The following is a 26,730-nucleotide window of genomic DNA, read 5'->3' as shown; positions in this document are numbered from 1 at the left end:
ATTGTATATTATATAAATCAATGTAACCATAGTTTACTTAATAATATTCTATTACTGCATAATTATGCTGTTTCTAATATTAGACTCTTATAAACAATGCCTTAATGAAGTTTTTCTACCTTCATTATTTTAGTCTTTTGAATTATTTCCCTAGTATAACTTCTTAAGGTATAGGAATTTTAGGATAAAAGGACCTTCTAATTTTAACATATTGCACAGCTTCAAGAGCACTAGGATTTAGCATTTTAATTTTTCCTTATTTAATAGATAACAAGTAACTTAATAGTAATAAGGTATTTTAGATATCTGTCTATATCTATCTATATAGTATATAAATAATGTCATCTCATTTTACTTTATATTTCTCAGAATACTAACTAGTAAGTAGTATTCCTCTTTTATATGCTTACTTGAAAACCATTATCTGTAGTAGCTAGTCATGAAATCCTGCTGTGTTGAGTCATTGTATTAGTCATCTTTTTGCTGAAACAATGCTGCTTAACAAAGAGCTCCCAAATATCAGCATTGTACAACAAACATCCAGTTCAACTCAAGGATCTGTGGTTCAGGTATGGCTTGGTTGGGCATGGGTTCAAGTCTGCTTCATGTAGCTCTCATTCCAGGACCCCCACTGAAGAAGCAGTGGATACCTGGGGAATATTCTTCTCATGGTAGAGTACAGGAGTGTAAGAGAGTTGGCAGAGACTGTCATGTCTCTTAAAATCTCTGCTCAGAATGGGTACGTTGTCCCTTCTGCCATATTCCATTCCCCAAAGTAAGTCACATGGCCAAGTCCAGAGTCCTTGGTGCAGAAAAGTACACTCTGCCCACAGAGTGCAGAAGGGGTGAGTATTTTGGAACAACAATAAAATCTACCAGTTACTGTCAATTTCCACTGCTGTACTGATCCTTGAAGACAATATTTGTCAAGATGAAGTTTTCATCAGCTGGGGTCTCTGAGTGACTCTGATGATCAGTGTTCCTGCTGGCCCAAATTGAACATGTGGAATGAGCAAGAAATACATTTTTGTTGTATTTCAAAATGTATACATTTTGTTGTATTAAGTTACTGAGATTTGGGGACTATTTATTACTGCAGCATAATGTGGTCTATTCTGACACACTTTTTAAAATTTTTTTCATTTCATTTTATTTTTTAACTCATTTTGAGACCAAGGCAGAGAGAAGACTATAGATCCCATGGATCATTATGGTAGAAAGTCACACATCTTTTTTGCGTATCTCTCCCAGTTTTCTGGATTAGAACTCAAAGAATCTGGATAGATAATGTTGATAAATTAAACCAGTTAACGTTATTCTTTCCTGAGTACACTGATTTTGAAATGGTCGATTGATTGTGCTTCAGGAAATGTCTAAATTGATGATAAGGGACAAAAAATAGGAAAGTATCTCTGTCTTCATACTCAGCTCCAAATACTCCAGTGGTACTTTTACCTTCCATTTATTTAGTTTTTTAAATTTCCTTTCCCTTCCTTCTCCCCAGCTGGACTCTGGGTAAAAAGGACTATTGCTCTTTTTTTTTTTTTGGCTGCGTTGTGTCTTTGTTGCTGTGCGCAGGCTTTCTCTAGTTGCAGCGAGTGGGGGCTACTCTTTGTTGCGGTGCACAGGCTTCTCATTGCAGTGGCTTCTCTTGTTGCAGAGCACGGGCTCTAGGCATGTGGGCTTCAGTAATTGTGGTGCGTGGGCTCAGTAGTTGTGGCTCGCAGGCTCTAGAGCACAGGCTCAGTAGTTGTGGCATATGGGCTTAGTTGCTCCGTGGCACGTGGGAACTTCCTGGACCAGGGCTCAAACCCGTATCCCTTGCATTGGCAGGCAGATTCTTTTTTTAAATAAATTTATTTACTTATTTATTTTTTGCCTGTGTTGGGTCTTCATTGCTGCACGCAGGCTTTCTCTAGTTGTGTTGAGTGGGGGCTACTCTTCATTGCGGTGCGTGGGCTTCTCATTGAGGTGGCTTCTCTTGTTGTGGAGCATGGGCTCTAGGCATGTGGGCTTCAGCAGTTGTGGCAGGAGGGCTCAGTAGTTGTGGCTCATGGGCTTAGTTGCTCTGCAGCATGTGGGATCTTCCTGGACCAGGGCTCAAACCCGTGTCCCCTGCATTGGCAGGCAGATTCTTAACCACTGCACCACCAGGGAAGCTCAGGACTATTGCTCTTGATATAGATTACTCCATGAACTATAAGGCAATAATAAACATAACCATGTCTAACATATTTTTGCCATATTCTCTTCTAAAAGTGTTATATGTACCGATTCCTTTCATCCTCACAATAACGTGATGAGATAGGCTCTAGTTAACTGTTTTGTAAGTGACTACTGTGGGACACGGGGAGGTAAAGTATATTGCCTAAGCATACAAAGCTGAGATCTGAAACCAGTCTAGCTCCATAACGTCATGCTTAACCACTCACTATGTGCACTGCTTCCCTGATTTTGACCCCTAACATTCACTGAGACTTAGATAGGAGGACAACGTCTGCAGCGTCTGTCATTTCACTGCCCACTGCAGTTGGCTCAGCTGACTTGGTTAGTCAGCAGATGTCTCCTTTGTCCCTCACAGCTCCATGTCCACCTCTCTAACCTTGGGTTTAAAAAATGTCCTTTGCAGAGAGGAATCATTCTGCAGGCAAGGATAGAGTGTCTGTGGTAAAGATGGCCACAAATTCTTTCCTTCTTCTCCCATTGAGAGGTGGAATCTAATTCTCCTCCCCTTTAATCTTGGTTGGCCTTAGACTTAACTGACTATAGAATACAATATAAGGGATGTCTGGGCCTGCCAGGGCTAATTCAAAAAAAAAAAAAAAGCCTTGCACCTTCATGCAAGACTCTTGAAGGCACTTGCTTTTGAAGCCCTGAGCTGCCATATAACAAACTCCCATGCTAGAGAAACCATGCGGAGAAGCCCTGACACTACATGGAGATGGGAAGGGGCCTAGTTGAGCCCACCATCTAGCAGTTCCCACCAAGGTGTCTGGCATATGAGTGAAGCAGTCTGGGACCTTCTAGATCAGTTCAGCCATCAGCTGGATGTAATCGAGCAGCTCCAGCTGTGGTTATATGGAGTAAATTTGCTCTGCTGGGTTATGCTAGAATTACTGATCCCTAAAACCATGAGATTTAATAAAATGTTTTTTGCATTGAGCCGTAAGTTTTGGAGTAGCTTACTAAGTAGCAATAAATAGCGGAGCCATATTTGGTACCTGTAAGTGGGTTGTTGCTATAACAAAAACCTAACACAGGTGGCAGTGCCTTTGGAACCTGGATGCAGCAGAAGCTGGAAAGACCTCTAGGAGAGGGTTAGTGAAAGCTGGAAGGACACTGAGGAGACTGCTAGAGACACTGTGAAGGACAGTGAAGAAAATATTATTGGGGGCTGAAAAAAAATGACCTGTGTTATATACTGGCAGAAATTTAGCAAAACGATTACCTGTAGAAATGTGGAAAATAGAAAATGCACCTAATGAATCGGTAGATCTGGCAAGGGAAATTTTTAGGCAGAATTTCAAACGTACCAACTGGTTGCTTTTAACCACATATGATAAGATATGGATAGAAAAAGATGGGCTAAAAGAAAAAAAAGAAACATTCAGTTTTTAAGCAGAACTTAGAGTAAATATAGCCAGGATTTGCTAGATTCAAAAATCAAACTGCTTCTCTCATCTTCAGTTTCTCCAAATAGCAAAAGCTTTCAAAATAAGAAGTAGTCTCAGGGAAAAAAAAATCAAATCCAAGATGTAACTATTAGACACATGGTTAAGACTTTAAGAAGGTTTAAGGTGGCACCTCATATACCATTTCAGTTAAACAAAGAGGCTAGTACGAATCTTAAGGGTGTGCCTTTCCACTAGACAAAAGAGCTTCTAAAATTTTAAGGGCCCATTATTTTACAGCAGCCTCTCAGGCAGCCCAAGGTACAGAAGACCTTGTTTCAGAATAAAAAGTGACATGTCTTTTGTCTAGGAGACTTGATTATAAATTAGTACAAAAGATGCCCTCAAAGTTTTTAAGCAAATTGTACCAGCAAGGACTGAAAGGGGTTAAGACAGCACAGCATGAAAAGATACCTTTGGACCTTCAACCAGCTACTGAGGGGAAGCAGGCTGAGAAAGTTACCCAACTGCAGAAAAGGACCATTTCCTATGAAAAAAGAAGAATGACTCAAAGAAAAAACCCCAGAGGACAGATCCCAGAAGCCTCCTTTTCACCTGAACTTGATTTAGATGGTGAGATTCTGGACTTTTGAACCGACACAGTAAAAGTTATGAAACTTCTGGGGGATTTGGGAGGAAGTAAGCAATGCATATAGTAATGTTTATGGCCAAAAGGTACAAGAATATCATAGATTAAAGATGGTTGAAAATTCTTTGCTACTTCTCCCATTGAGAGATGGGGTCTAATTCTCCTCCCTTTGAATCTGGGCTGGCTTTAGTGACTTTCTTGACCCATAGAATGTGGTGTGAGGTCATAAATTCTAAGGTTAGGTCAGCTTCCACCTAGGTCTCTTGATATACTGAGCTGCCATGAAAGAAGTCTGATTACCTTGCTGTAGAGGCACTGAGGAGAGGCCCCAAGACCACCTGTGAAATATTCAATATTACCCAGCAGTCCACATGAAGGCACTGGGCATCACTCGGATTCTATGCCTGATGTGAGTGAAGTTGTTTTGGGACCTCCAGAGCAGCCTTCAGCTGAATACTACTGAGTGACCCAGTGAATGCCACATGAAGCAGACAAATTGCTCAGCTGAGACCTGTCCAAATTCCTGACCCACAAAAATCACATGATATAATAAAATGGTGTTGTTTGAAGTAAATCATTATGCAGAAATAGACAACTGGAGCAATGCCTTAAAATGTACACAATAATTCTGATACATTATTTCATTCATTCATTCAAAAATACTTACTGAGGACAGTAATGTGTCAGGCACTATTCTATATACTAGGGACACAGCAGTTAAAAAAATAACCAGCAAAGACCCTGTTTTCATGGGGTTTACAGTCTACTGGGATAGACAGACAATAAACAAAGAAATAACTACAATATGCCAGATGGTGATAAGTGCAATGAAGAGAAACCCAGCAGTGTTAAGAGAGCATCCCAGCAAGGCAACCCTCTTTTATAAGTGAGGAAATGGGGCCTTAGAGAGACTAAATGATAGGCCAGTAAGAGAAACAGGTTCCCAGGTATAGTAAAACTGGAGGTTTGTGTGGTGAAAAACTGTCCAATAGAGTTCATAAATTCAAATCTGTTATCTGTATTATTAGTTCAACAGAGGAATCTAATTGGCAGAATTGAGACTTGGATGGATGTACCCGGTTACCCAGGCCATGCAAGTAACCTGGAGAAAAAAGGTTATAAGTACTATATGAATTGAAAGATCTGCCCTTCAGTAGCCGGAGTGGGGCAGGGGCTGGGGAGATGTGTGACTCTGGGGACTATACATAGTAAGTGGCAGCTGTGCCTCAGAGCAACAGAAATCAAAACCAGGAACAGTTTATGAGAGATTGGGAAACACCCCTTGGGATAAGCAGAAATACTTGTGATGGGGAAGGGGGCTTTGTAAAATACTTCATTTCCTAAATAAAAAGGTGGGAGTTCAAAGCTCATGAGACTTCATTTATTCCCACAAGCTGATAAAATTCAGGGACAGTTTGGTTACCTTAGTTCACTCAATTCAACATTGGTTCAACAAATGCTTACAGAGCATGTGCTAGGCATTGTACTACATGTTTAAAATCTAATGTGGGAAGTGAGGCAGGAATTCATCAAACCATAATACATATCGGATTGTGTAAGTGCTACCATAAAGGTACAAAGAGGAACATAAAGGAGGTAGTGATTAATTAAATCTGATTAGAGAAGGTTTCATAAAGAAGGTAGTGTCTGAGTAAGGTCCTGAAGGATGCTAGGGATAAAAAACTTTATCATATAGTAGGATTGCAAAAGACAGTAGTTTGATTTAAAAATTTAAAATTTCATTGGTAGAAGGAGAAATGTTCCCAGTCTCCTCTGAGTGACTGCCTAGGGTCCCATTCATTTGGAAGAACTGTGCAGCGGAGCTGATGTCACTGGCTAAGGGAGACTTGGGTTCAGATCAGCCCTGTCAATTTCCAGCTTTGTGATTTTGACAAGTTACTTAAACGCTGTGGTTTAGTTTCCTCACTTGTAGAATAAGTGTAATGATAATGACTACCTAATAGGGTAGTTGTGAGAACAAAATGAAATAATACAAGAAAAGTGTTTAATTCATTGCCCAGCACATTTTAAGCATTCAATAAATCATAGCTATTCTTTTGTTAATGTTTGCAAACCAGGCAGGATTCCAACCCTGTATAGAAGTTGTGAATTTTAATTTCAGTTCTGCTCCAAACTGCTCTCTCGGGCTAGGCCAGTGACCCAGATTTTCCATTTCTCAGCTCTCTGATTTATCATATGAAACCAAGGCACTGGCAAGGAAGCTGAATAAGCTGGTTCTCCCACTTCCTGGATGGAGTTCCAGGGACAAAAAAGTGGATACTTCCTCCGTCTTGTATTCCTCCCTTTATCTCAAAACTTCTCCCCCTGTCTTGAGGACTGTGTGTATGTGTGTGTGTGTGTGTGTGTGTGTGTGTTTATTCACACTTCCCTAGCTAGCCTTGTCTGTCAGCTGTAACAAAAGCCTCAAGGAAAGAAATTATGACCAAGCTTTCAGACAGCTGGTGGTAATTTACCCATACAATCCCCTTCCTTTCAACACCCACTATTTATGTGTATCTGATGTTGGAGGAGGGGGAATCATGCAAGAAATGTGGTATGTAAATTTCTAAGAAAAAGGGGTTAGAACAGTGAGGAAAGACTTGTGTGAATTACCTGGATAATTCTCCTTGCTTTGAACATAGATATTGGGCCTTAAAAATTGAAGGTACTGATGTGAGGGTTAATAAATTTCAGGAACCAGAAACAATACTGGAATAAATTAACAAATAGCTTTCAAGGCATTCATGACAATTTCACCATCACTAAAACCCGAGTCATTTTCCAGGACAGGACAAGCAGCTCCAGTTCAAGGCCAAGAAGCATGTTATCAGGCAACCTAGGCCGCTTAAAAAACCCATGGAGATTATAACTAAAGGCAGTGATGATCCTGGTTTCGAGCTCAGATTGGATTCTGAATTAGGAAACATATTGCTAAGGACAAGGCAGCCATACAGCTATGGTCCCTGTCTTTGTTTCTCGTATCATACGATCTACTAGCTTGTCCCCCAGTTGATCAAGGTGGACTTTTCTGGCTTTAAAATTCTGGCAGACACTAAGAATCCCTGGTGTTCTGTGTCCTTGATAGATAAGGCTTTATATATATATATATATATGTATATATATATATATATATATATATATATATATACATACACATTTATATATTATGTTTCATATAGATGTATCTATATATACATTTTCATGTATATAGACCCAGCTGGCAAGGGTTCAGAAATATTGAGATACAGCCTCAGAAAGCCTCACAAAATCAAGAAAAAAATGTTAATGAGAAAAATCCCTCATTTGTATGTGCACTTTTGTTTTCATTTTCACGTTGTATTTATCTACAATGTGAATCAGTTTTTAAAACTTTCCATTTTGAGAAAAATTTAAAAAATTTTAAACATATGGAAGAGTTGCAAAAATAGTACAATGAAGTTCTACAAATCCTTCACTTGATTCACAATTGTTAACATTTTGCCACATTTGTTTTCTCTCTCTCCCTCACACACAATTACTGATGAACCATATGAAAGATGCAGGCACTTCACCCCTAAATATTTCAGTGTGTATATCCTAAGCATAACTAAAATTATTAAATTACTGTGATTATGTAAAAGAATATACTAGCTCTCCTAGGTCAGCTTTTGTCACTATTAAACAGAATCTGATTGACGTATTTGCATTGTTACTTAATTAATATCAGGAGCTCTCCCTGGTAGCTATTTGGCTTAAATCTGCACAACCAAGAGGGCTCATCAAAATAATCACTCCAAGGACAAAGGCGAAATATACAACAGAGACAAATTCCCTCTTCTACACTTGGCACTACTGGAAGTAAATTTCTTGGCAGTTTAGAACAGCTGTTCGTCCTTTCTTCCAGCTGGCAAGGGTTCAGAAATATTGAGATACAGCCTCAGAAAGACTCATACAATCAAGAAAACATTTTAATGAGAAAAATCCCTCATTTGTATATGCACTTTTGTTTTCATTTTCATCTTAGCATAGAAGAAGCCAAAATACTGAGCTGTGGAGTTCAATATCAAACATCTGGCAATCCTAGACAAAAACTGAGCATACCCCAACAGTCCTTTATCCTTGCAAAGTTCACGTGAGTAGAGTGGCCATAAGAGTTAATCCCATTCTAGATCATATCAGTTCAGTAAAAGGACAAACACACCCAACTTTAACCACTATGATTCTTTTCAACTAAAATAATCTTTAAATTAGACAAAAAGTATTTCCCATTTTTAGGCTAGGTCTGTGCTATACCAATAGGTATAGAAATACTAGCTGACTCTAAATCAAAGGTTGTGATATAAAGAAAAGAATTATTTCATCTTCTATTTGTTGGCTTTGGTAAATTCTCAGGAGATGGAGGGAAAAATCAAGGCCAGAAGTTTCCTGGTACTGATGGGCTGACAACTGGTTCAAGCTTTTGATTCAACCATGAAGGTGTTCAAGGCTGGACCTAAGGTGAGGGGAGGGAGGTAGTCACCTGTGGTACAAATTTTAAAAGATGTCAGAAGCTCAGTAACCAAGACAAATGCATTATTCAAATGCAATATTTTAAAAACTTAAATTATTGCAAAAAATCCATAATGAACAAAATGTCAAGATCTTAAATAAAGACAGGATCTGCATGTGCATAATCCTGGCAGTGAGCACCTTACTTGCTTCTCTCTGGTCGGCACCCTGTTGTTCATCCCAGGTGGTGTGACAAGAGCCAAACAGGTACTCTCTAATGCTGTGTTCTGCTGACCTTGTTGGCAACAGCTCTGTGTGTGTAATGAACTGCCAGATATCAGATGGTATCTTTAAGACACCACAGGGCAAAAGTGACTATATCAGCCAAGGCCAGCTCTTCCAACCTCCTTCCCGAATAGTTTTAAGGCTCAAGGGAACGTTTCTGGGTTGTATAGGGCATCAGGGAGATGATGGAACAGATGAGAAGGGGAGACGGTGGAAGAGGGAAAAAAGAACAGTTTACCTCATGAGTTGCTGCTAATATAACTAGAATGGAATTTTCAAGCACCTATCCTTTTTAAGAAAACCCTGAGCCCTTACTCTCAGTTTGAGGTACCTGCTCACTCAACTCAAAATCCAAATCTGCCTCACCTTTAGTCTTTCTGTCACATGAACTGCAGGTGGCTTTGGAAATCAAAGTAGCCATGCTACCTCCTCCATAAAGGCTCTAATGAATACCAGCTGCTTAGGAAACTTCATCAAACTGGAGCCTCTCCTTTGGCAAGAGCTGCTCACCCATGAGTACCAGAGCTGATGGTGTGACAGTGCAAACCACCTACAGGTGCCCCTGCTGGCAGAACCTATCTTACGGACTCAGCCTTACAATGTATCTTGTTTGGCCATTAGCTGGGACATGAAAGATCCAGGTAATCACAGTCACCAACACTTCCCCTACGTATGATCCTACACCTGACTTGCTTCAACATCTATGTTACCTGCCAGGCCTTCTGTAGGCACCAGGCATTTGCATGTTCCTTCATGTGGCTTGTCTGGCTCCTAGTGGTGAGGCACAGAGGCCTTCCTTCTGCTTCTCTACCTACATCGGCTTCACAAGGACAGCCTGTCTTGTTAGTCTTGGGTCCCTTGTACAATTTTTTTTTTTAAAAACCTACTCTTTGGGCAGGATGTTAGAGTCCTAGCTCTGAACATTAGCCTGGAGAGCTGAACCATTTGCCAGGTTCTTGACAGCTCCTTCACCGGGGGCCAGACTCTGCTTCCAGTTTTCTTTTATGGAAGGCAGGGCCTGACTTTTTAGCTCAGTTTCCAATAGCTTTATTTTTAGGGATTGGGCCTTGCTTCTGGTGCTCCTTGACATCCACAGAGTGAGTAGGGAACTGTCCTGAGAGGATGGGGTAAAGGGAAGGGAAGTCTTGAGGGCCAGCTGAAAAGGAGGGAGGTGAAAGTCTTTTAAGGTTTCACTGAAGCAAGGAAAAGAGAAAACAGCTGCAGCCACTGCAGAGCTGAAGTTGAAGGCTGAGAAAAACTAGCCCCTGTGTCAAACTAGAAGAGTAAAAAGAGGGTATGAAATTTAGAGATGTATCAAAATTTGGCATTGCCATTGAGCCAAAATCTGCTATTTGGCTTTGGCTTTGGCAAACCCAACAACTGAATGCTAACTTCATATTGTTTCTTACATCTCTGAACTTGTGCTCATGTGGGTTCCCATAATAGCTACTCAGCATAACATGCCAGTAGTACAAATAAAGTATGCCATCTAGATTTTTGTTAATATCTGAACAATCACTCTCAGATACAAGTAAGTATTCAAGATATTATTTGGAGTGAAAATCTCCTTATATGATTTACATGTTGAAATTCTGGTAATCCTTCAAACATAAAATTTTAGTTATTACTTCAAGAGTGAAATGATGCAACAATGAAAAATGATTGTGAAAGTTAATAATTTAAAAATCAAGTTATTATTTTTATTAATAACATTAATATCACTATTAATAGTTATTTAAACTGCATATATTCCCCCAGTTTCTGGCTCTCCCAAGCCCTGACCAGTCTGAAAGCAGCTTTGCTAATTTATATTAGAAACTAAACTACATGTACAGCGTGGTCTCCCAATAGGTTATCTAAGGCAGAGCTCCCCAACCAGTCCCCCTCTTTTGCTGCAAACAAGTTACACTGTCTACTCAGAAATCAATTCCCTCAACCATAAGGCATCCAAGAAGACAGCCAGAGCCAGTCACTGCCAGCAATACCTTCCAGGGATGCTTGGAGAGCTGACTGAGCTAGCAGGGTCTGAGGTTTTTATTGTTCTGAAGATACGGTCAAAAATCTTTAACGGGACATACATAGCTTGGCATAATCTTTAGCCTCAGCTCTGGTTATACTCCTCCTTGATTTTTGTGCTTGATTTGTAATAGTCTCATTCTAGAGGGAAGTAAGGGAAGGAATAAACACTGTTGTTCCTCTAATTTCCAGGAGTTCAGGTAACGGATGCAGACTGTGGTAGCCAGTCTCTAAGAGGGCCCCCAATAATCCTTGGTAATCACACTCTTGGTATTGGAAAGAGATTTATTATAAGTGATTGGCTCATGTTGTTATGGAGGTTAAGAAATCCTATGATCTGCTTTTGGAAGCTGGAAACCCCAGAAATTCAATGGTGTTGTTCTAAGATCTAGAGGGTCCACTGTATAAGTCCTAGTCCGAGGTCAAAAGACTAATATCCCAGCTCAGTAGTTAGGCAGAGAGAGAGAACAAATTCTCCCTTCCTCCATCTTTTTGTTCTATTTAGGTCCTCAGTGGATTGGATGGTGCCTACCCACATTGGGGAGGGCAATCTGCTTTACTCAGTCTACTAATTTCAAATGCTAATTACATCTGGAAACACCCTCACAGATTCACTTAGAAATAATGTTTAGCCAGACATCTGGGCGCCTTGTGATCCAGTCAAGTTGACACATAAAATTAACCATCACAGTCCCTAAGTTTTGGGGTAATTTTCTATGCAGCAATAGATAACTGATACACAGATTCCTGAACCTTCCCTCAATCCAAGGTCATGCTGTAGAGTTAGAGATCCAGCCCTCCCACTCACAAAGAAGCTATTCTCTTTACAGTAAAGAAGGACAAGGAATTCAGAGCATTTATTTAAGGCTGCACAACTGGAAAGTAGATTTATGGTGAAAATGAAGGGAATGATAAGTAATACTTTTGTAGGACCATTCTGTAGAATATACTGCCTAAGCATTCTCTTTCCAGATGTGCTCTTAATTACTACCAAGAACATTTTTTTTCTTTTAGAAGATATGTGAAATCCATGAAATGCCTTCTTATTGAACCAACAATAAAGCTGTACATTTTAGTTTCAATATTTAGTTGGAGATTCCAAAGTCAAGATTTATATAGCAATGAGGCAAAAAGATGTTATAGATTGGAATATTATGGAGACTAAAAGGATGCCAAAATATGGTATTGTTTCTGTTTGTATACTAAGATCACTTGTTCATGTTGACAATTCTATTATTGGTTCCATTTTCCCTGGGCAAGTGTTGTATGGTTAAATGTGGGTGTGCAAGAGCACACACACAGTGGAGAAAAGCCCCCCACATGTGCCCACTGTTCTGGGCAGGGAGCCCAGTTTGCTTTAAGTCTTTTTTATTTGCACAGTGTCCCAGATTCTCTTTTGAAATGTGCAATTCACCCAATTTTATTAACCTGAATATGGAGCTATCTGATGCTTTTTTGATAGACTCTCACTCATGTCTAGGTATACCTCCTTTTGTTTTAAACAGGTCATTCATTTCTCTGTGTTGACCTTCAGGCATTTTGCCATATGAATTGAAAGCAAATCCTCACAAGGTCAGATTTTAGTAATGCAGTTTATTATTTTAAAACAGATGACATTTCACGCTTGTTATGCTAATTTGGAGACCAAACCATTTTTCATCTAAGTTCCATCAAAGGCTTTTTGTTGCTTTTGTTTGTTTTGATTTGTTTTTTAAGGAAAAGTAGATCTAGGGCCATTAAAAGAAAAAAGAATTTAAAGCATACAAGATGAAGAAAAATAATGACTCTAATGCACATGAAACAAAAATTTAGCACCTGCCAATTGAGTACCACCTCTACCACTTCATAACTGTGTGATCTTGTCAAATCATTTAAGCTTTCTAAAAAAGCAGGGATAATAATAGCATCTTTCTCACAGAATTGTAGTGAGGATTAAATGAGCTTATGCTTATACATTGCTTAAGATATGTATAATGCTGGCATGTAGCCAGTACTCAATAAATATTATTAATAATGTAAATTATACATGTAATAATAATAACAATGACAATGTTGCTGCCATGGATGTCAGTGATCAAAAATCTACATCACGAACTCTGTTTGGAACTCCTGTGAGATCTAGTACAAATCCCCTATACTTATGAGCATGTTCTGGCAAACAAGACTGAGAGAACAAGTAACTTGAAGAAGAGGTTGCAGTGTCCTGAGGCAAACATCTCCCCGCCTGCTACACCTTCCCACCATAAACACTAGCACCATCTGGTCAACATACACAACCCTCTGTGAAGGTATTTTTTACATTATCCAGGGTCTTCTCTATGGGAGTGACTGTCATCCTTTTGTCCCTTCACCTAAACACCACCATTCCCATACTGAGTGGGGATAAAACTTCAACTAAGGTTAAGCAAAAACCTCAACCAGAGGTTTCAAATATGGCTTAATACAGAGACTCCAAAAATGGAGTTTTCTCTCTCCTTCTGTCAATTATTTTCTGTGCTGGTTTTATTTTCAGTGTCTGCAAGGTAGCAAGTTATCTGCCATCAGGCCCAGGCTTACATTCTTCTTCAGGTTCACATCCATTAGAAGAAAGGTTGCCACTTTCAGAAGGTTCCTGTAGAATCCTGTCTGGACTAACTTGAGTCAGTGCCCTTACCTGAACTAATTCCTGAGACTGTGAGGAAAAATTATTCTCTTTCTTTTTAAACTGACATTAAAATTATTTTCTGTTTAAACTGACATTAAAATTATTTTCTGTTTATAGACTTAATTTTTAGAGCCATTTTAGAGTTAAATTACTCTTTTTTAAAAGGCCTGTGATACCTCCTTTTTAAACTTCATTCTCCTCATCCAATACACCAATGAACCCTGTTGGCTCTACCTCCAACTCATTCTGAATCTGTTCACTTCTTACCAGCCCCACTGCTGGCACCAAGATTTAAATCACCATTTTCTTATATCTGTACTACTTACTGGAATAGTCTTCAAAGCAGCCTCCCTGCGTCCGCTATTAGAAGCACTCTTTCACTCCTAAAGTCTGTTTTACAATAGCAGGGTGATATTTTAAAACATTTTCCAGATCATATCATGCTCCTGCTTCAAACTCTTCCTTGGTTTCCCAATGTCCTTAGAATAAAATCAACTTTTTACTATGGCCTACAAGGTCTCAGGTGACCTAGCCCAGCCCACCTCATCCCCCTTATCTCTTGCCATTCTCCTTTTGTTTAGCATGTTCCAGCTGCCTTGGTCTTCTTTGTGTTGCTCAAACATACCAAGCTTATTCCTACCTTAAGGGTTTTACAATTGAGGCTCTCCCATCATCTGCCTCCGTTCCTTTCTAACCAATAACTCTACTTTATTTTCCTTGTAAGCCTTATTACTATTAGAAATCATTTTATTTGTATATTTATTTACTTGTTTACTGTCTATCTCCTCACCAGAACTAAATTTGGCTAAATTTAGTTTCTAAAAAGAGGATACTGGAAGGGGAGACCCACAGAATCAACAGAACAGTTGAAAACTCAAAAAAAAAGGGGGGGCTCAGAAGGGACAGAAGCAGGGGAAGCAATAAGAACCCAGGCAGCAAGAAGAAACCAATTGGTCCCAACCATTTTTTCTACTCTTGTGTTGCTCCATGAAGATGCGAGGTCCATGCAGAAAGTCAGGTTATACTAGTGTGGGTCTCATTACCTTCATCTATCTAGAAGAGGGCAGGGTACTTTAATAGACCATCGCATAAGACTTTAGTAAAGCAATGGCAAAAAAAAAAAAGGGTAATTCTCCAAAGGAGATGTAGAGTTATTGCCCAGAGAAAGGAGGAATGAGTAAATGCTCCCCCCTCCAAAAAAAAAGCCAAAAAAAAAAAAGAAACAGAAAGAGAAACAAATGTCTGCACTAATCCCTGACGTGATATCTTATCATCTAGAAGACACCTACTTTACTTTAATGTAGACTGATGTATGCCTAAGAAATGCAAACAGATTTTAATATTAACCTAAATCAAATAAAAGCAGAATGATACATCTTTTGAACATCTGTTCAAAACCATACAACACACTCAAAAGATATTCACTTAAATGTTTTCTCTCTTTTATGCCCCAGAAAGATTTAGTGGTCAGGATACAGTTCTGCAAGACACCTCCTTCTGGATGTCCCACATGATAGTAATTCATTTCCCTGATATCTACTTCTCCTACCATATTGTCTCTCAGTAGATGACACTAGTAATCATTCCATAGTTGACCTAGAAATTTAAGAGTAATTCTTGTTTCCTCCCTCTTCATTTCCCATACTTCATTGATCAACAAGTGCCATCAATTCTACCTCAGAAATTCTCAAATCTAGGGGATTCCCTGGTGAAGCAGTGGTTAAGAATCTGCCTTCCAATTCAGGGGACATGGGTTCGAGCCCTGGTCCTGGAAGATCCTACATGCCATGGAGCAACTAAGCCCGTGTGCCACAACTACTGAGCCTCCACTCTAGAGCCCGTGGGCCACAACTACTGAGCCTCCACTCTAGAGCCCACGAGCCACAACTACTGAAGCCCACATGCCCTAGAGCCTGCATGTTGCAATTACTGATTGTGCCGCAACTACTGAGCCTGCATGCCACAACTACTGAAGCCCATGTGCCTAGAGCCTGTGCTCTGCAACAATAGAAGCCACCATAATAAGAAGCCTGAGCATCACAATGAAGACTAGCCTCCACTCACTGCAACTAGAGAAAGACCGTGCACAGCAACGAAGACCCAATGCAACCAAAAATGAAAATTTAATTAATTAATTAAAATTTTAAAAAAAGAAATTCTCAAATCTATCCTTTCTTCACCATTCCTACTACAACTGCCTAAGTTCAGGACCTCATAACCTCAGACCCCAAACCACTTGTAACAGCTTCTTAGTTATCCCTTCTTTTCACTCAACCCACTTCACTCCATCTCCCACACAGTTGGCACACTTATGGTTCTAAAACAAAGATCTAAGTACATCATTACCCTGCTTTAAAACCTTCTATAGCTCCACACTGCTTATCAAAAACAAAAACCTAACCACCTTTGTGTCTTAGTTGGAGTGACAGAACACAAAAGAACAGAACACAGAACACAAAATTCTCTCAGAACTGTTTATGAATGCAACAGTTCTTTAATTCAGTGGTTCTCTAAACTTGCTGTACACGCTTTTGTACATGAGGCTAGGGCCTCAATCTGAAAGAGAATGATTTAATTGTTCTGGAGTGGAGCCTGTACATAAGTTTTTTAAAACCTCCCTAAGTAATTCAAATGTATAGCCAGGGTTTAAAAATGCAATTTAAAAGATAACTAGAAAGCCACATTTACTTCCAAACAGCATGAAGTAACAGGGTCCATATTTATTACCACTCACCGCTGATAGGAATAACTAAAAACCTGGACAAAATATATGAAAGAAAGATTTTCAGACACTGGATATTAGGCAACACAGATAGTGATCCCAGAGAAAAGAGAAACAAAGTGAGGCACACAATTGCCCTAGTTTACTTCTTGGAGAGAGTTTATAGTTGGTAGTGGTAAGAGAGGGAGCCAAGGCAGAGCCTAGTTATCTCCCTAGGTTGAGATAAAGCTAGGAACTTGGGAAGGCCAAGGTAGCAAGAGTTCATAGAGCAGAGTACCAAAAAAGAGAGAAAATTCCAGAGATCTGCAAAGCAACCCCCTTGAGCATTCAGCTGTGTACTGATCAGCATGTTTGTATGAGGAAACTAAGGCTGGGGTAAGAACCACATAAGAAAATCAGAGGGACAATCTTCTTGGCTCATACAGGATGAGAAGAGTTTGTTATTCCAGCAACAGAAGTAGAAAAAATTTTCGTAATTCATGGGATATTGGGTAGAGTACTCAGCCCAGTAAAGGGGAAAGTTATGAAATGTTTCTTTAGTTCCACCTAACAAACCTTAAAAACAAGACCCAAAAGGGTCAAACTATTTCAAAGCAACTTAACTATGTCCCAGAATAAAGCTCAAGAATAATTACAGAAATAAAAAATTATCTAGAATCCAACAATAAAATGCTCAATATGTGGCATCTGATCAAATATTACCAGGTATACAAAGAAGCAGGAAAACACTACTCAAAATGAAGAGAAAAATCAATCACACCAATCACTAGAAACATACTAGGAACTGACAGGGATGTTAGAATTAAAACCATTTTTATAACATTCCATATATTCAAGAAGGTAGAATAAAGATTGACCAAGTTAAGTAAAATATATGGAAGTTATTTTTTTAAAAGACACAAATCAAACTTCTAGAGATGAAAAAGATAGTATCTGAGATGAAAAATACACTGCATGGGATTAAAAGCAATTTAGACACTGCAGAAGAAAAGATTAGTGAACTTGAAGACATACAAATAAAAATAATCCAAAATAAAACAAAGAGAAAAAAGACTTAAAAAAAGAACAAAGCATCAGTGATCTGTGGGGAAAATTCAAGTGGTCTAATACATGTGTTACTAGAGTTCCCAAAGGAAAAAAGTTAGAAGGAGTGACAAAAAATTTTCAAAGAAATAATGGCTGAAAGTTGTCCAATTTTAATGAAAACTATAAGCTCCACAAAGCCAAAGCACAAGAAACATGAAAATAACTACACCAAGGTACATTGTAATCAAATCGCTTAAGATCAGTGATAAAGGAGAACAATTTTAAAACATTCAGGAGGAAAAAACCTCCATTATGTACAGAGGAAAGAAAGATAAGAATGAGAGCAGAATACTCATCAGAAGAATTGCAAGTTAAAAGATAGCATAACAACATCTTTAAAGGACTGAAAAAAAATGTTACCTAGAATTCTGTAACTAGCAGAGTAGTCTTCTTGCATGTGCAACTTGTATTGTCACACAGTACTACGCTCAAAAAGACTGTGTTTGGTTTAATATTCTGCTGTTTATTGGTTTTTGGTTTTTTTCTGGATCTTAGATCTCCAACCAGGGATTGAACCCAGGCCCTGGCAGTAAAAGCGCTGAGTCCTAACCACTGGACCACCAGGGAATTCCCCTAATATTCTGCTGTTGATGGCTTGAAATCCTTAATAATTCTGAACAGAGGGCTCTAACATTTTCATTTTGCTTTGGGCCCCACAAATTATGTAGTCAGTCCTGATAACTAGCAAAAATATCTTTTAAACATGAAGGTGGAAAAAACACTTTGTCAGACACACAAAATCTGAAAGGATTCCCCAACAGTTTATCTGCACAATAAAAATAAGAAATGTTAAAGAAATTCTTTCAAGCAGAAGGGGAATGATACAAGATTGAAATCTAGATCTAAGCAAACTAATAAAGAAAACTGGAAATGGGAAATATGTGAGTAAATGTGAGACCTTAGAAAATATCATTCAGAAAATGAAAATCAAACCCACAATGAGATTCCACCTCACACTCATTAAGATGGCTATTACTAAAACAAAAAAGCCCAAAAAAACAGAAAATAACAAGTGTTGGTGAGGATGTGAAGAAATCAGAACCTTTGTGCACTATTGGTAATGTAAAATGGTGCAGTCACTGTAGGAAATAGTATGGGAGTTCCACATAGAATTGACACATAATTCAGCAATTCCACTTCTGGGTAAATACTCAAAAGAATTGAAAGCAGGTATTTGTACACCAGTGTTCATAGAAGATTCACAATAGCCAAAAGGCAGCAACAACCCAAATGTCCATCAGTGAATGAATGGATAAACAGAATGTGATACATACATATAATGGTATATTATTCAGCCTTTAAAAAAGAGCAGAATGCTGACACATGCTACAACATGGATGAACCTTGAAGACATTATGCTAATAATTTTCCTTTGAATTCTATCAAACATTTAAGGAAGAAATAGTGCCAATTCTACACAAACTCTCCCCCAATAATTGAAGAAGAGGGAATATTTCCCAACTCATTTTATGAGGAAAACATTACCCTTATACCAAATCCAGACAAAGACATTACAAGTGAAGAATACAAACCAATATCCCTCCTGAACATAGATGCAAAAATTCTTAACAAAATTTCAGCAGCTCTAATCCAACGGTATAGAAAGGATAGTATATTATGACTAAGTGGGATTTACTCCAGGAAGTCAATGTTGATTTTAATAATCTTAAGTCAATCAATGTAATTTACCATAATAGAATAAAAAAGAAAAATGATATAGGCATCTCATCAGAGGTAAAATCAAACATCCATTCCTAATGAAAACTCACAGAAAATTATGAATGGAAGAGAACTTCCTCAATCTGATGAAAAGTACCTATGAAAAACCTACAGGTATAAACTTAATGGTAAAAGAATGAATGCCTTCCTCTTAAGATCAGTAACAAGGCAAAGTATGTTTGCTTTTACTATTTCAATTCAACTTTGTACTAGAGGTGCTAGCTAGTGCAATGAGGCTAAATAAATAAATAAAGACATAGAGATTGGAAAGAAAGAAGTAAAACTGTCTCTCTGTCTCCCTCTGTCTCTTCCTCCTTCCCTCCCTCTTCCTCTCTTTGTGTGGATGACATAATTATTATGTAGAAAATTCTCTGAAATCTACAAAAAATCTACTAGAACTAAATGTGAATTTAGCAAAGCTACAGGATATAAGATGAGTATACAAAAAACAGTATTAACTAGCAATGAACAATCAGAAATTGAAATTTTAAAGACATTATGATTTATAATAGAATTAAAGATATTAAGAATTTAAGCATGTGTCTCGTAAGATATGTAAATTCTATATGCTAAAAACCATAAAACAGTGTTGAGAAAAAGTAAAGGAGAACTAAATGAGGGTTTCTCAACCTCACTCACTATTGATGTTTTGGGCTGGATAGTTCTTCATTGTTAGAACTATTCTATGTATTGTAGATTATTAAACAGTATTCCTGACTTCTATTTACTAAATGCCAGTATCACTCTTGCTGTGAGTTAGGATAATCAAAAATGTGTCCAGATACTGTCAAATGTCCTTTGTGAGGCATAATTGTCCCCAGTTGAGAACCACTGACCTAAACAAATGAAGAGATATACCATGTTTATGGATCAGAAGACTCAATATTGTTAAAATATCAATTCTCTCTAAATTAATATATAGACTTCAATAGAATCCCATTCAAATTCCCAGCAGACCTTTTGTCTGTGTTGACCAGTGGATTCTAAAATGTATATGGAAATGCAAAGAACCTAGTATAGCCCAAACAATTTTGAATACGAAGAATGAAATTGGAGGATTTGTACTATATTATTTCAAGATTTACAACACTATAGTAATCAAGATAGTATGATATTGGTCTAAAGATAGACAAATAGATCAATGGAACAGAATAGAAAATTCAGAGATAGACTCTCATATATATGGTCAATTGATTTCAATAACAGTGCCAAGGCAATTAAATGGAGAAAGGATAGATTTCTCAATAAACAGTGTTGGAACAACACTACATGCAAAAAAAAAAGAACCTTGATCAATACCTTGTACTAGATACAAAAGTTAACTCAAAATGGATCATAGATCTAAATGTAAAACATGAAACTATAAAACTTCTAGAAGAAAACATAGGAAAATATTTTTGTGACCTTGGGTTAAGTAATGGTGTCTTAAATGTAACATTAAAAGCAAAATCCTTAAAAAAATTTGATAGTTTGGTCTTACTTTAGCAAAATTTTAAAAACTTCTGGCCTTCAAAAGATACTGTTACCAAAATGAAAAGACAAACTATAGATTGGGAGAAAATAGTTACAAAGTACATATATAATAAAAACTTGTATTTAAAATAAAGAACTCTCAGATTTAACAATAAAAAAGCAAACAACTCCACAAAAAATGGGCAAAAATTTTCAAAAAACACTTCACCAAAAATATACAGATGGTAATAAAGCACATGAAAAGATGTTCAATATCAGTATTCAATGGGAATTGCAAATCCAAATCATAATAAGATACCATTTCACACTCACTAGAATGGCTATCATAAAAAAAGACAGTAACAAATGTCAGCAAGGATGTGGAGAAATAGGGACCTTCATACATCTCTACTGGGAATGTAAAAGGTAAAATCCCTTTGACAAAGATTTTGGCAATTTTCTAAGAAGTTAAACATATGCCTACTGTTCTGCTCCTAGAAATTCACCCAAGAGAAATGAAAGCATATGTACACACAAAGACTTGTACACGAATATTCACAGCAGCTTTATCTGTAATAGCCATAAAACTGGAAACAACCCAACAGCTGGTGAATGAATAAACTAATTGTGGTATATCCATACAATGGAATACTACTCAGCAATGAAAGAAAATGAACTATTGATACCCACAACAGTATGGATAAATCTTAAAATAACTAAGCTGAGTGAAAGAAGCCAGGCAAAAACAAAGAGTTCATGCTGTATAATCCCATTTATATAAAATTCTAGAAAAAGCAAACTATCATATAGTGACAAAAGGACCAGTGGTTGCCTGTGTGTTACTGGGGCAAGACAAGACAGAAGGGAGGGATTATAAAAGGGCAGAAGGAATATAGGATGATGGACATGTGATGATTTCACAGGTATGTATTGATACACATATTGAGACTTTTCAAACTGTACATTTTAAATTTGCCCAGTTTACTGTATGTCAATTACATCTCAATAAAGCAGTAAAAAAAAAAGAAAATAACAAAAAGAGAGATGGCTAAAGAGACACAATGGTTGAAGTTTGATGTTAGAAGTATACTGATCCTTCTTTGACGTGATTTCCCACCACCCCCAACCTCCAATAGTTGCCTGCTGGTTCCAGGCTATCCACCTAGAATGTGCAATCTGCTAGGCTTCACAAGTGCCCATTGAGGCACATTGCCATAATCTGGCAACGCACTTAATTCCTCTTTTTAAATAGTTGTATACTTGAAAGAGGAAAACGTTTGAATTAAATCCTCATAGAAAAGTTCTATCACAGCATGCGTCTCACATCAATAAGGCATTTTCCCAGGGCCATACATTTTGCTTATATCCCTCTGCTAAAATTTACTTCCTAAGAGAGTGGCATGGACATATATACACTACCAAATGTAGCATGGATAGCTAGTGGGAAGCAGCCGCATAGCACAGGGAGATCAGCTCGGTGTTTTGTGACCACCTAGAGGGGTGGGATAGGGAGGGTGGGAGGGAGACACAAGAGGGAGGAGATATAGGGATGTATGTATATATATAGCTGATTCACTTTGTTATACAGTAGAAGCTAACTCGCCATTGTAAAGCAATTATACTCCAATAAAGATGTTAAAAAAATAAAAATAAAATAAATTTTACTTCCCATCCAACCCTGGCTTCGTTATCTTGTTAAGCCAGAAAAAGTCCATCTCCTGTGTGTGTCTCTGATCCTCTGCCTCTTAGCGCCATATCCAGTTACCATTAACCATGTGGTTCATATTACCAGTATGTAGGGGCTATAACAAGGTCCTCCAGCCCCACTTCCCTATACCCCCACCATGAATTTTGCCTAAGGAAAGTAAGCTTGTCATTTGGAATTTAAATTTTACAATGAAGACAAACTGGTTCAGAGAAGAAATATGCAGACACTTGAAACAGACATAAAGATTCCCAAGCCAAACAGACCACTACCTGAAGAAATAACATGTCAGTGAAAAAAAGAAGGTGCGCATGAGAAGAAAGGTTGATCATTAATGCCACTCACCATCCAGGGCAGAAAGAACCCATCTGTATCCTTTGATACTCTGTTTGAAGCTATTACTTTTTTTTTAAAATTTAGAATTCACTGATTATTTCTCCTTATTCTAAATTCAAGTTTCACAAACAACCTTTTGATTATAATTTGGCTTCCAAATGTGGCAAGTATGCCAAGAGACCTCACTTAAATAAAAAAAAAGAGGGTCTAGTTCCCTAAAATGACTCCTCATTATAAATTAGTAATTTGCCATTCTAGGTTTATATAGTAGTCTTGTATTTATTTATTTTTTATTTCCACAGTCCATCTTACTGTTATAGCCCTTTTCCCATTCTGTAGTTAGGTGAGCAGAGTTTAGAACTATAGATTCTCAACTACCTGAGGGTAGTTTTGCATCCAGTTTTGTACTGGCCTCCACCATCATTGCCTGATTTAAAAAAAAAAACACTGAATTAAAATGAGCTGCTTAATTCCATTTTTAGTTGATTGGGAGTTAGAAAATTGGATACCAAAGACACTCCTTCCCAAGTGCAAGCCTCTAATACTCATAAACCTCTAGTACTATAGCTAAGACAGTTTGGCTTTTTTGTTTGTTTGTTTGTTTAATATGGAGTAATTTTTTGTTTGTTTGCTTGGTTTGGGTTTTTCTTTTTTCTTTTTTTTTGGCTGCTTTGGGTCTTCGTTGCTGCGTGTGGGCTTTCTCTAGTTGCAGCGAGTGGGGGCCACTCTTTGTTGTGGTGCATGGGCTTCTCATTGCGATGGCTTCTGTTTGTTGCGGAGCATGGGCTCTAGGTGGGTGGGCTTCAGTAGTTGCAGCACGTGGGCCCTAGAGTGCAGGCTCAGTATTTGTGGCACATGGGCTCAGTTGCTCCGCGGCATGTGGGATCTTCCCGGAGCAGGGCTTGAACCCAAGTCCCGTGCATTGGCAGGGGGATTCTTAACCACTGCGCCACCAGGGAAGTCCAAGACAGGTATGTTTTTAAAAGTATGTTGCACATTCCTAGAGAACTGATTTTTAAATGAGGGTCAGAGTAACACCAACCTCAGTGAAGTTTCTGACACTGTTTCATTTGAGTATTCCTGAAATGTTTAAAAACATTTCAAGCCTCATCACATCAACTAAGATGAATGTAGAGACATGTCAGATGAATAACTATTAAGGAAATAATGAAAGCATATACCTTCTATTTTAACAATTAAACCACAATTTAGAGAACTAATTCTAACACTACAAACTTTTTGTTACTGAAGACAGTAAGAAAAATCACATCTTTAGGATAAGGAGTCATGACACATTTAAAATTTTGCAATGGTAATGCTTCTTTTGATGAAAAGAGTTCACCCCAGTATATATAAAGTAGTTAAGAAACTTTAAATTATAAATATATATTCAGATTAATTTTTTTTGTTTCAGGCTTTAAAAAAAATCCAAAGTAATCTGTGAAAAATATTCAACACATCATAGATACATATGTTTAAAAAAGTAATTATGGGGCTTCCCTGGTGGCGCAGTGGTTGAGAGTCTGCCTGCCGATGCAGGAGACACGGGTTCGTGCCCCGGTCCGGGAAGATCCCACATGCCGCAGAGTGGCTGGGCTCGTGAGCCATGGCTGCTGAGCCTGCGCGTCCGGAGCCTGTGCTCCGCAACGGGAGAGGCCACGGCAGTGAGAGGCCCGCGTAACGCAAAAAAAAAAAAAAAAAAAAAAAAGTAATTATGTTTGGGCTAAATTTCCACTTTATAAAAAATCAAATAATGAATACTTCTTGCTTCATTCCTTCTTAAAAGCAATAATTTATCATGAGTTTCTTAATAGAAATGTGATTCCTTTAAGTACTGTTAACTGAACAGTCTGTTTTCTCAAACAGTGTGATGAATAAATACAATTGTCTGTGAATAAATTAAGTTTCCTCGTTCACAAATAAAACATAGTCTTGAACACAAAATACAGATCCCATTAATATTTGGTTCTGTAATTAATACTCAGAAGACACAAATCCTGATTTTATGCATAGGAAACAGGCCTAGAGAAATGAAGAAACTTTTTTCAGATCCCAGTTAGTTAATGGCAGCTTAGATACTGAAACCACTATTGCCTTGTAGTTTGATTTATGAGTGCTAGTTTCGCATAAAACAATAAGCTAAAGATGCTCTGACAAGGAAATGTTTATTTCAAAAAGTCAGCAGCACAGTCTGTCTCTTCTCCAAAGAAATAGTATGTATGGCAGACTTTCATTCTGCTGCTGCTACATGAAGAAAATTTGGGCCTAATTTGTCTGGTCTTTCAAGCCAGAGCAACGGAAGTGACTGGGTTTAGGTGGGGCTCATCCTGCTGGGCGTCATCCAGCCAACAGGCAAGGCTCCAGCTCTGCAGGAGAAGAGAGGTAGCCTAGGAAAGAACCAACCCCCACCCTGCTGTCTGTATCTAAGATTGGGAGGGAAAAAAAGGATACGATAAATTAGTGGGTACTCTTTCAACTGTACACCCACACACATTTCCTGGTCCTTTATCTTCTTTACCATTCTTAGCGCTTCCAACCTGGCATGGCCTTCTGAATCATGTGTTCATCTCTCCTTTGACTCGACCCAACTGGCATGGCCTTCCATCTCACCTCTACCAACAAAGCCGTTGACTACACGTTAAGCAAAGACCTTGGGGTAGAGACTGGGTTTCCTAAGCTTTAGTCCGGTACAATCCAGCGCCACACCTGTATTTCTAGGCAACTCCCTACTGTCTCTCCCCGACCCGTCCCCGCCACCAGCCCCATCACCCCCCTGTCCCCAGCCGTGCCCTCCAACTTGCTCCAAGCTAATGTCACCCTGTGCCAACCCCTCCCAAGCGCTCGGGGCTGCAGCCCATGGGTCCCATTCCCGAAAGCGGTTCTCCTAAACAGCGCAAAGGGCGCCGCCACTCCCGGTGCGGTCTGCAGCCTCCGGGGCTCCCGCGCCGCTCTCACCTCATCCAGGGTGCGGCTGCCGCGGCTGCCTCTTCCTCCTCGGCCGCTGCTGCCCAGCTCCCGGACGGCTCGGGATGCCGTCGTTCCCGGCCAGGAGACTGCCGTGAGGACTGTGGGGTTCGCGCCGCGTCCCTGGACCAGTAGGGCGCGTGGCGCGCCCGGCTGGACGCGCGGCAGCAGCAGCCGCAGTCGCAGCGGCGGCGGCAGCAGGACCCGCTGTCAGTCCTCTTCATGAATTTCACGGGCCTGGCCAGCCCAATCCTAGTTACCGTCCTTGCTTGGTTTTCCTAAGGTCTTCCTGCACTGCCAGGGCGCATCCTCTGGGCGTGGATGACCATCCACTCCAGTTGCCACTGTCGTGGTGGAGACCTGGAAAGACCAGGCCTCCTCCGCGGCTGCCTCGGCCACCTGCTCCGCCCAGATTGCTTCGGTCCCTCTCGCACAAACGCCCGCCGCTGCCTCTTAACCCTCTGTCATCTCCCACTTTTCTCTCCACCCACCACCTCAACCTGGAGAGCTTTTCATTCCCAGACCTGCTTTCTTTTTTCTTCCTGTCTGCTTCATTGTCACCGTCCTCAATTTCCAACCTCAAAAAGTTTCTCCTTTTCTCATTCCCTCTCTCCATATTTTCCTGGTTTTTGTCCTCCACCCTCCAAATCAGTCATCCTCTTATATTTTATGTTATTCTCCTCAGAATCATTACTTCTCCAGGTTGTTGTCTAGCCTCCTTTCCCTCTCTTCCCTTCTTATCCCCTCATTTAAAATCTTTTCCTTTCAATTTTTCTTTTAGTTATTGTAAAAACCTTTCTCCTAAACAACCTCAATTTTCCTTTCTGTTGAGACTTTCTGATTGTCATTTTTCATGAAGAACTCATAGTAAAGTATATATAGCTTGGTATCCACCATCAAGTCAGAGGGAGTTTCCATGGTTAAAAAAAAGTTCCTAGGTCAAATAAATCATCCACTAAATGTTTGTTCTGAAAATCCTTTTCTTATATTCAAGTGTCCTCTAAGAATGGAAGCTGAGTCTCCAGCAAAGCAGAATGCTCCTGATGCACTATTCTATACACAAGGCCCCCGCTT

At 39.0% G+C, this 26,730-nt stretch overlaps 1 protein-coding gene across 1 annotated transcript in view; it reads right to left on the bottom strand.

Annotated features, from left to right (window-relative positions):
• The window catches only part of LOC132484163 (myomegalin-like), a 105,462-nt gene extending 79,582 nt beyond the window's left edge, over positions 1-25,880 (bottom strand). The window contains exon 1 of the mRNA XM_060090385.1: positions 25,648-25,880. Within this exon, the coding sequence (XP_059946368.1) occupies positions 25,648-25,880 (233 nt within the window). The remainder of the gene's footprint in view (positions 1-25,647) is intronic.
• Between the last annotated feature and the right edge of the window lie 850 nt (positions 25,881-26,730).

This window comes from Mesoplodon densirostris, chromosome 2 (genome assembly GCF_025265405.1).
Source record: "Mesoplodon densirostris isolate mMesDen1 chromosome 2, mMesDen1 primary haplotype, whole genome shotgun sequence".
NCBI lineage: Eukaryota > Metazoa > Chordata > Mammalia > Artiodactyla > Ziphiidae > Mesoplodon > Mesoplodon densirostris.
Note: the sequence above shows the minus strand (reverse complement) of the source record. Positions and strands in the feature narration are given on the sequence as shown.